The following is a 10,229-nucleotide window of genomic DNA, read 5'->3' as shown; positions in this document are numbered from 1 at the left end:
GCAAGGGCAGGCCAAGTGGGGACTGCCTGCTGGCAGCTGCAGTGATGTTTACGGCAAGGGCAGGCCAAGCAGGGACTGCCCACAGGTGGCTGCAGCAGTGTTGGCAGCGAGGAGAGGGGGGTGGTGAGCAGTGATGCGGGCGTTGGTGGTGGCCAATTTTAGGGGGGGCATGTGCCCCCTCCCCCATACCCCACCTATGTGTCACCTATGGGAAGGGTTGTGCAAGGTGGTGTTATTCTAGCTGAATGTGGGGAAAGTTGTGTGGGATGATGTTGGCATGTCTGGGTGTGGAGAGGGATATGTGGGGTAGTCTCATCATCCTCACTGGATGTGTGTAGGCTTGTGTGTGGAGGTGTCAGTCTGGATGTAGGGAGATTTGCATGGTGAGGCCTGACTGCACTTGGGGCAGATTGTAAGGAGTATTGTTGACCTGTCTGGGTGTGAGGAGAGCTGTGTGGTGACTTCTGGGTTGCATGGCATTGGCCTATGTGGATGTATCCACAGGGAGGAGGGTAGGTATATTCATTTTTACAGTATATTGTTTTGATGGTACAGTGAACATGGAGCTACGAAGGGGCAATAGACTGACCTCTAGTTTCCCCTGTCACTACTCTCGTCTCAGTGTTTTACTCTCCCTGTTATTGCCCATTCAGTTGGGGCAGTGGGGATGGGGCTGGCTAGGAGCAGGTTTCTGAGATGGAAGCTGCTATAGGAAGCTGTCATCTCTTGGGAAGAAGGGGGAACACTGGGAAATTTAGAGAGTTGGCATTCTCCTGCTAAGCCAGAGACATGGTCTGGGGTTGGCGATAAGTTTACTCCAGGGCCCAGCTGGGCCTGGTCTCAAAAGGGAGAGGTTCCAGCAGTCACCCTCTTGGGGTACTAGCTCCCCATACCAGTCCTAGGATTCCTATCCCTTCTGCCCAGACCTTTATGGCTCATGTTGAATGTTTGCGCAATAGGGTTGTGCGAAGCTTCAGTCCCTGATTCGATTCAGCAGAGATTTGGCCTGATTCGGTGGCCAAATCTCTGAATCCGAATCCAGATTGAATCAGAGGACCCTTTAATCTCTTCAAATCGAATCAGAACCTTCCAAATCGATTCGGCGAGATTCAGAAAGATTCGGCGATTCGGATATAGACACAGCTTTAAATGTTTTTCTACATACCTCTAAGTAGCAGGGGCTCGTGAATGCTGTGATGCTGGGGCACATGGAGTGTCCCATAGGAGTGTGGAGGACTCCCCAGTGTGCTCAGCAGCAGACCCAAAAGTGGACCAGAAGCACTTCCAGTCAACTTCTGGGTCTGCCAGAGAGCACGCAGGGCCTACCCCTGGCTCAGTGACTGGTGCCTTCTGGGTTGGGGGGTTGTCTCGCCACAGACAGTCCTGCCAAAACACCCTTCCTTGGCAGGGTGCAGTTTTCAGACTTACCCAGGACCAGGAGCCTCCTGCCATCCCCATAGCTTCTGCCATTACCTCTAAGATGTTCCTTGATCAGCAGGACAGCTGGGTGGTGTTGCTCCTTCAGCTGCTGGCAGCAAACTTCTGCCCCAGCCCTGAAAGCCGGGATCTGAAAATGGCCGCCTCGTCAGGGCTGGCATGCACGCCCACTTTACCCCTTAAAATGGTCACTGTGGGAGGCTTTCCCTGCTTCCCACACAGCAAGCTCACTCAGAGCTTGCAACAGCCCTTAAGTGGTGAGCACCCTGGTGGTGCTCCACCACAGGCTCGGCCACAGGCTGCCACCCTTTGAGTAGTGCAAGGGAAGGACAGCGCCTGTGCTGTTTCAAGGACACATCTTAGATCTTGAAGAGTGCTGAGAGTTGGAACAACAAAAGCTGCACTGGACCCTTGGGGCTGTGTTGCCGTTACTGGGGTCTGTATCCCCCGGATGAATAGATATTGTCTGAACAGGACCCCTGGACCAGTTCCATCCCTTCAGCCAGGATGGGGAGAAATCAAGGGCTAGAGCAACTCTTGCATTTGTATACGTCAGACGTGCTTTGCAAACTCAGACTCAGAAGAGGCCGGTGACGGGTGGCCCTCATGTTGTGGGAACACTCCATGTCTGAAGTGCAGAACACACAGTGAGTATTGGCCACAGTGTCATAGAGAGAGTGTGTGTGCTGAGGGCAAACAGCCCACAGAGCTACTTGTATTTTTGCTCCTGACATGGAGTCAGTGAGGTTTGGGAGGCAGGGCATATTTTGGGAGAGGTGGGCTCTAGTCCCAGCAGGAACCACTGCCATTTGCACCCCTATAAGCCATTTGGGGCAGGGCCTCTCTCTGGCTGTTTTCATCTCTTTGCTTCAGCCATGCTGATTACTAATGATGGGGCATATCAAAGGTAATGCAAATCCATCTCTGGGGTATTTTGTTAAAGCTGGGATGTCAAGCTCATCAGGTGCCATGGGCTGGATGAATGGTGCAAGGCCAGTCCATGGGCCTACCCTGGCCTTTCATGCCACATGAAGGATGTGCCTACCCCAGCCCCATGTGCTGCATGTTGTGTGCCCCTGCCCCAGCCACTTGCAGAGGGCAGTGCCAATGCAGCAAGCAGCACATGTGGTGTGTGGATCCATTCCAAGCAAGCTCCACAGGCAGCACCATGGGCTGGATGATATGGCTCTGAGGGCCTTATCTTTGATTCCCCCTGTGTTAAAAGCTAGACGGGTTGTTCTCAACTCAACTGGACTGGGCACCTTAGAGTGCCACAAGAACCTGCCAGGGGTGCTGTAACATCAGTTCTACACAGTGGCAGTTCTTTATGTTTGCAGCAGCATTTGTCTCCTAGCTGCTTCTGTCATGGGGTGAAACTACCTTGGACACCTCCATTTTTAGGAAGCATGTTGGAGCCAAGCCAGGAGGAGCTACTGAATAACATTTTCACTGAATAACACTTTCAGCTGCAGTCCCTTCTCAGTTTGGCTCTGACATGACCCCGAACACAGGAGTATGTGGGACAGATTCACCTGTCCTGTGCACCTATATTCCTAGGAGACACTGTGGAGGGTCAGAATGGGAAGGGCTGCTGCGTTCCTGCTACAGCCATCTTGTAATCTGACTCTGGAGGAGGTGTGCGGCATAGTTCCCCCTGGCCACAGTGGTGGTGGCAGTAGAGTTAATATAATCTAATTATATTAATAACTATCTAATCAATTAACATTTTAATTAGTAATCAGATTATAACAGGTATGTTATAATATTCACAGTACATTTATGTTAGTTTTTCAAATGGGGTGCTGCTGAATTCTGAAAAGTGTTGGAGGGGTGTTATCTCTTGAACCTAAAGAGGTTAAGAAGCGCTCGACTAGCCAGCTGCTCTACTCTTATGAACTTCCTTTAGCTGCCCTCCAATGAGTTGGTATGTATGGGCACCTGTACATGTAATGATGTTTAATCCTTACTAAATTATATAGGTTTATTAAAATTTAAATGATTTGTTTTAGTTTGATATGTCACTGTTTACAGGTGACAGTCTTTAAATCGAATTAAGCTCAGTCCGCAATTCACAGTAACTTCCAGCAGGGGGAGCCACATAACAATCCACTCTGTTGATCTCTTTGGTACTCAATTACAGCAGGGGGCACCAGCAAACCAGTAATCCCCTCACTCCCAAATGCCACCTCCTCCTCCCCCCAGCCCAGAAGCTGTGGCTGCCTGCATGGAGTCCCACAACAATCTATTTATGGAAAAAAACAGACCACACCCAGAAGGAACTTTATAAATTAAAACCTTTAATTAGTTAAAAAATTCTATAAAAATATAAATTATACTATTTTCTGTTTATTGCTTTATAAACATAAATAAATAAAAACATCAACCATAAACACACTTTTCCTCAACTGAGTGGGGCCAGCTGGATGGTGGCATTATCTTCTATCTTCTATTATCTTCTATCTTATTAGTAGAGAAAAGATAATAGAAGATAGGGAGAGAGAGACAGAGAGAACAACGAGGGAAGAAGAGAGAGAGAGAGTGTTTAGTGAGGGAGGCAGTGTGTGTGTTCATAGGGTGAGTCCCACAAGCACACCCCACCATACACATGCACCCACAACCCCACTCACACTGCCATACACACAGACCCCCACACACACCCCAGCCACCTTTCCCCCACACACAACCCATACCCACGCCCACATACTCCCTCACCCCACACCCACACCCCCAAACCTATCCATCCTCCCACAAACCCCCCCACACATACCAACACTGTCCCCACATACCCACACACCTACATCCCCCCACAAACCTATACCCACCCCCCAACCCCCACCTCCCCATAGTTTACAAGAGTAAGACTTCATTTTAAGCTATTGTGCAGTCACCTCTGTGTATACTACACAAACGCATGTAAATCAGGACAACAATATTTTTTTGAAATCAAGTTAATGAATGTTGTAGCTGTTTGATTTTTAGAATATAATTTGGTGTATTTCTGGTTCAAAGATGGTAAAACCCCTTGCTGAAAGGAGTATTTCTGGGGGCAAGGGGAGGGACTTCTGGTGGCAAACGTTAGGGGGTGGTACTTCTGGTCCCAAGATGGTGACCAGGGGGTGGGGCACATGTCAAGGGGTAGGGCTACCCATGTGGCCCTCGACAGCTTGCCAAAACTTGATAAGTGGCCCTCTGCCCAAAATAATTGCCCGCTCCTGGGCTAGATGGATACCTGTTGCAGAGCTACACAACTGACCCCCAATACCAAAGATGACATCGCGGCAAGAATCAGTGTCTTCCTCAGCGCATGAGTGGCATGGTCCTGCCCATCTCTGGGGAAAGGAAATGCAATGAAAAATAAAGTTATGAACCTTGTCCTGCCTGTGTATATGCTGTGCTGATGGGAACAAGGGGCCAGGGTGGTGCTGTTGTGCTATCCCATCCTAATACTAATCCTAATCCTACTCAGGTCTTCATTTAGCACTGTCATACCCACTGAGGAAAGAATTGACCCGATATTCCTAAAGAGTGCAGCCGCCCTTAACGGTTCTGCAGGCTCACAGAACACCATTTGTCGGGTTTTCTGTAAAAACTCCACATGCCTGTGTGGGTTGGGGGTGTGTGGAAAATTCAGCCACAGCACACCAAAAAGGGATGTTTTAGTGGAGGGGACCAGTGGTTCCTCAAGGCCTCTGCTTTCATGCAAAGTCTGGAGAGCTATGCTCTGCTGACATTTTCTGCAATGCAACGGTTGCAATTTCAACTGGCTCTAGTGAACACCATGCTCAGCAGACTTGTCACCACTGCTGAGGCTTCTGGGGAATCATACTGAGGAAAAGAACCTTTGCTAACCTCAATGACCCAGACACTGTGACCCATTGACCCAGACAATGGTAGCAGGGACCCCAACCCAACCACCATCTCGCACCCCTGAGCGACTGGGACTAAGCATGCTCCTTCCCTGGCATTGGCTCAGGCAGAAGCCTCGAGTCTGACTTATGCCTGGTCAAAGTAAAGGGTGGGGGGTTAACACAGGGCAAAGTAGCTCCGATGCCTGCAGCCGTGGAATCCAAAAACCTCATGTTAGTTTAAACAGGAAATGAAAACGTGCTCGGGAGTCTGCTCAAAGCAGAGAAGCAGTTATTAATGTCATACTAGTGTCAGATTAATGCACAGGCACAAGCGGGCTGGAACCTGGGGTTCTCTTACTAATCGTGATCCGCCTGGAGTTGACAAAGAGGCAGCATGAACTTGGTGGGCATGCTAGCTGCTGTCATCCATTGCGGGCTGCTGTCATCTGTGGTGGGCAATCTGTGAGCCTGCTTGAGTGTGAAGTGGACTTGCTTTATGAATAGTGGGTCATTTCTGTTGTGTCCCTCTGATGGCAGGAATTGGAATTGCTTTTGTTTGCAAATGTGCTGCCCTTAGCTATGGAGGGTCTCATGGCAGGGCCTGTGTTTTGCATGCAGGAGGATCTGAGTTCCCTCCTGTAATTTCCTGCATGCCCATAGCAGCATGCACTGATTTGGGGACAGTGCCCTTTTACCCCTGAGCAGTGGAGCTCATACAGGTTTGGGTTCTGGCCTGTTGCCACCCCTCTACATAGGCATGCCCCTAGAGCTGGGATGATCCTCTCCTTTTCCTGCCTCCCCTCACCTGCCCACTAGCAAAGCATACTGTGGTTCAGCAGTGAGAGATGCTGGCAGCCTTGTGCCCTTGCTGGATCCCAGCTAAGTGCCTGCTGTGTCCCATTGCTCACTAACTCTGCAGGGCAGAGCTCTTGGGTCTGTTGTCACTTGCTCTTGCTTCACACCAGAGTCAGTCATGAATTACACCATGTGAGGAGGCCAGAACTGGGACCACAGACCTGAGGAGGAAGTCTTGACTCTGCATATGACAAGGGGGAATATGAGACAGGCTGGTGTCTGAAAGCAGCCCTGGAAGAGGAGGGGGATCTGTTTAAAGGTCAGTGGCTAGTGGTCCAGTATGAACATAGAGGATGTTCTTGCTTTGACTCTCCAGGGCTTTTAACTACAATCAGAAGAGCCATGGCTGCCAGATGCTGCCCTGGACCCAGCACTCAGCACATACCCAGTTGCAGAGGAATGTCTACTATGACCTCTACCAGAAGAAGGGTAGGTGGGCAGCAGGGTATGGCAGGTAAAGTAGGGGCAGGGAGGCATGGAGGGAGCAGCCAAGGATGGAGGTGTGGAGCTTTCTCTTAGCTTGCATCTGAGCTGAACTGAAAACAAAGGGAAAGAACCTGACTTGACTTGAATGAGCAGTGGCTTAAACTTCTGGAATCAATGTTATCTATGTGTCTTGGTTTGCACCTGACACTGGAACAGCAGAGCTCCCTGTCTGAAGTCTGAAGCCACATGTGAGGCTGTGGAGGTGAGCCTGGGCTGTAGGGCAGTCTATGGCCTAGGGTAAATGATTCACAGTGGCAGGCAGAGAACTCAGCATGAGAGGGCAGAGCTAAGGTGATGCCTTGATGCAAGCTGTGCAGGCCCAGCAGGAACACTCCATTGCTTGGCCCTGATGAGGGCTTTGACATGGCAGCTCTTATATTAGTCTGTACTTTAAAGTTACTGCAGCCTTTGATCTGGCATCTTCAGAGCTATAGAGCTATTGGGCTCTGGTTTACAGCCACTGCCTACAAACCTATCTGTCTTGTCCCAGGGCTTTCTGGGTATTTTCCCCCTCTTGGGGCCCCAAACAAGGCAGCTTTGTGCTTCTGGGTAATGCAGCCCCTTGTGCCAGGGAAGACTGGTTGTACAGACTGTTCACCCCCCACATTCATTCACCAGTATCTGCCACAAACTTGCATATGGAAGGAGGGGAAGGTTGAGTCTGCTTGCTCTGGGGACACTGGGCCACAGATTTGGCTTTGCCTTGGGGCAATGTGAAGGGTATGTGTCCCAAGAGCTATGTGGCTGCTGTCCCCACAGACATGCTCAGGTTCTGCACCTGTTTTGGTTCCCACAGATTACATGCGGGACTGCATTGTGGGAGAAGGCACAAGTTATCGGGGGATGCGGTCAGTGACAGAGAAAGGCAAGACCTGCCAGCAGTGGAGGCTGACGTTTCCCCATGATCACAGGTACTGAGAATGGGGATCTGATCTCTGCCTGGGGGGCTCTCCCACTAAACTTGGGGCCCCATGATGTCACTAGCCCTGCAGCCAAGTGCACAGCACACCTCACCTCTCCCCTGGGCATGTATCACAAGGGCTGCAGCTCTAGGTAGCCCCAGGATAGATGGTACTGCATTTGGAGATAGACAGGGCCACTCTGGCCATGACCGGTGCTGTACCTGTACAAGGGGCCTCTCAGACATTCTGGAGGCACCCGGGCAGGGCTTGCATTCTGCAGAGGGTGAAAGATAGCAGGTGGTAAGTAAAGGGCTATGAAGATGGTGCAACCCTGTGGGGCCTGGTTAATGGGCCACTGCTACTGCAGTGAGCTTCCTAGGATTGCATCTGAAGGCACCTGGTTTAGGGCCACAGGGCCATTTACTACCTGCTGCTAGACCCCTTCTGGGTGCACCGAGGGGAGCTATACCCATGTCAGAAATAACCTGGCTGGACATGACCCCTAATAACCTTGCTAGGACATGAGCCCCTCCCTGCATGCCCTGCTCTCTGTCTTCCCAGGTTCTCACCATCTCTGCAGAATGGCCTGGAGGTGAATTACTGCCGAAATCCCGATAGAGACAAACGGGGACCCTGGTGCTACACCACAGACCCTGATGTCCGGTACCAGAGCTGCAACATCAAGAAATGTGAAGATGGTGGGTAGAGCAGGCACAGAGCCTCCAAGCAGCTAGTGTCTGGGCAGCAGCCCACAGCACTCCCCAACAGACAACCAGAGTGACACAAGCCCTGACACACCTGCACAGTGTGGGGTTTTTCCCACAAACTTGTCTTTGACATTTGTAATTTCTGGAATCCTTTTGGGGCTATGGTGGCAAGAACTGGGGATGATCTGGACTTTATGAGGGTTAAGAGCCAGCATTTAGGTTTGCCAGGTGGTAGATGTGTGCTTTTCTTTTGCACTGCTAGCTTCTAGGCCAGCTTGTGCCATGTCTAAACTCACAGCTCTTTCTTGCAGCTGTATGTATGTCATGTAACGGTGAAGACTACCGGGGCTTTGTGGATCACACTGAATCTGGGCGGGAGTGCCAGCGCTGGGACCAGCAGCACCCCCATAAACATCCATATGAGCCAAACAAGTATGGAGCCCTCCTCTTTTCAGCCTAAATGGGACGGGGACAGGAGTGGGATTGCACAGCACAGGACCCTGGTGGAGAGAAGGATGCCCCAAGCCCCTTCTTCTTCCCTGACATGGGGGTAAGACCCTGCTGGGAGAAGCTGGCCCCCTGGGACATGGGCTTGTCCTTCTGAGATATGTGCTTTGTCCTTTGTCATGGACATTGGTGGGAGCACCTCCCTGTCACCAGCCATGCATCCACAGGCTGATGCAAGGATGAGCAGTGATTCACGCACAGGAATGCACTCTAAGCCACTACTCGACACAGCAACACTTTGATAGGGGCTCCTGCACTGAGATTCTCTGGGCAGCATGCAGCATCTGTGTTGCTTAGACAGAGCTAGTCTGGGGGGGTGCAGTGCTGTGAATCCCCTTCCTGGGTGCCAGCTGGGAAAAGGGAGCGTCCCAGAGGCACACTGATCATGACAACATTGCAACTTCTGGCTTTTTAAATCTTGCTGCTTCTTCCCTCCCCTCCCTTTTTTCTGGCACTTTCTTCTCTTTCTCTTCCCTCTGTTGGCCAGGTACCCTGATAAGGACCTGGATGACAATTATTGCCGCAACCCTGACAGCTCTGAGCGCCCCTGGTGCTACACCACAGACCCTGCCCGGAAGCGGGAATTCTGCCACATCCGCAAGTGCAGTAAGTTTGGGGCTTCAGGACTACCAGTGGTGTCAAGTCCCTGAGTGGGTGGGGCCAGGTGCTCTGACCCCACGGTGCACCCCCACAGTGCCTTGTTCCCACAACTTGAGGGAATGGCATGGGCTGTGCCAGCCAAGGGACCCGACTCAGTGTCTTAGCATCTAACTAGCCTCCATGGCTGGTGGGGAAAGCTTGACGCTGCCTTGTATTTAGTGTACTTAGTGAACAGGTGCCACTTTGAAGAGTCCTGATGCCAGCAGTGTATGCCACCACTCTCTATCCCTTGGGAGGGCACAAGGAAGTCCCTAGTAATGCTTTCCCCTTCCTGTGTCTCACAACAATAAAAACAGAAAAACGCTCACGTCTCATGGACATCACTACCAACTGCTTCAAGCAAAAGGGTGAAGGGTACCGGGGCAAAGTGAATGTTACGACAACAGGGATCCCCTGCCAGCGCTGGGACACCCAGATGCCCCACCAGCACCACTTCGTGCCTGAGAAATATGAGTGCAAGTAGGCCAAGAGCTCTTGCTTCTGTTTCAGAGTTATTAGAAACAGCCAGTGCATATAGGGCAGATAGCGTGTGTGTGTGTGTGTGTGTGTGTGTGTGCATGTATACAGGCAAAGGTGTGTTCACCAGGTATCACAGCCTGGGGGTGAGTAGGGGGACACCTGAGGGGTGAGGGAGCATGGTATAAAACTAGTGCTACAGTCAAGCAGGGTGGCCAATCCCAAGCCTTTTTTTTTTACTGACCATTTCCAAACTTTTATTGAAAAGCAAATTTTTTTTACTATGTTTTATGTTAAATCCCTAAATTTGAACAGTAAAGATGGACATATGTCAGTAAAAATGTTTGTAGATGGTCAGTAAAAAATGGAAA

The 10,229-nt window shown here is 50.8% G+C and overlaps 1 protein-coding gene across 1 annotated transcript in view; it reads left to right on the top strand.

Annotated features, from left to right (window-relative positions):
* MST1 (macrophage stimulating 1) overlaps positions 1-10,229 on the top strand; it is a 38,606-nt gene that overhangs the window by 8,704 nt on the left and 19,673 nt on the right. The window contains exons 3-8 of the mRNA XM_019505146.1: positions 6,457-6,569; positions 7,423-7,537; positions 8,090-8,226; positions 8,547-8,667; positions 9,230-9,348; positions 9,699-9,861. Coding sequence (XP_019360691.1) covers positions 6,457-6,569; positions 7,423-7,537; positions 8,090-8,226; positions 8,547-8,667; positions 9,230-9,348; positions 9,699-9,861 — 768 coding nt within the window. The remainder of the gene's footprint in view (positions 1-6,456; positions 6,570-7,422; positions 7,538-8,089; positions 8,227-8,546; positions 8,668-9,229; positions 9,349-9,698; positions 9,862-10,229) is intronic.

The sequence above is a fragment of the Gavialis gangeticus genome, unplaced genomic scaffold (genome assembly GCF_001723915.1).
Source record: "Gavialis gangeticus isolate Ggan-Ray unplaced genomic scaffold, GavGan_comp1, whole genome shotgun sequence".
Taxonomy (NCBI): domain Eukaryota; kingdom Metazoa; phylum Chordata; order Crocodylia; family Gavialidae; genus Gavialis; species Gavialis gangeticus.
The sequence above is the reverse complement of the archived record's forward strand: the minus strand, read 5'-3'. Positions and strand labels throughout refer to the sequence as shown.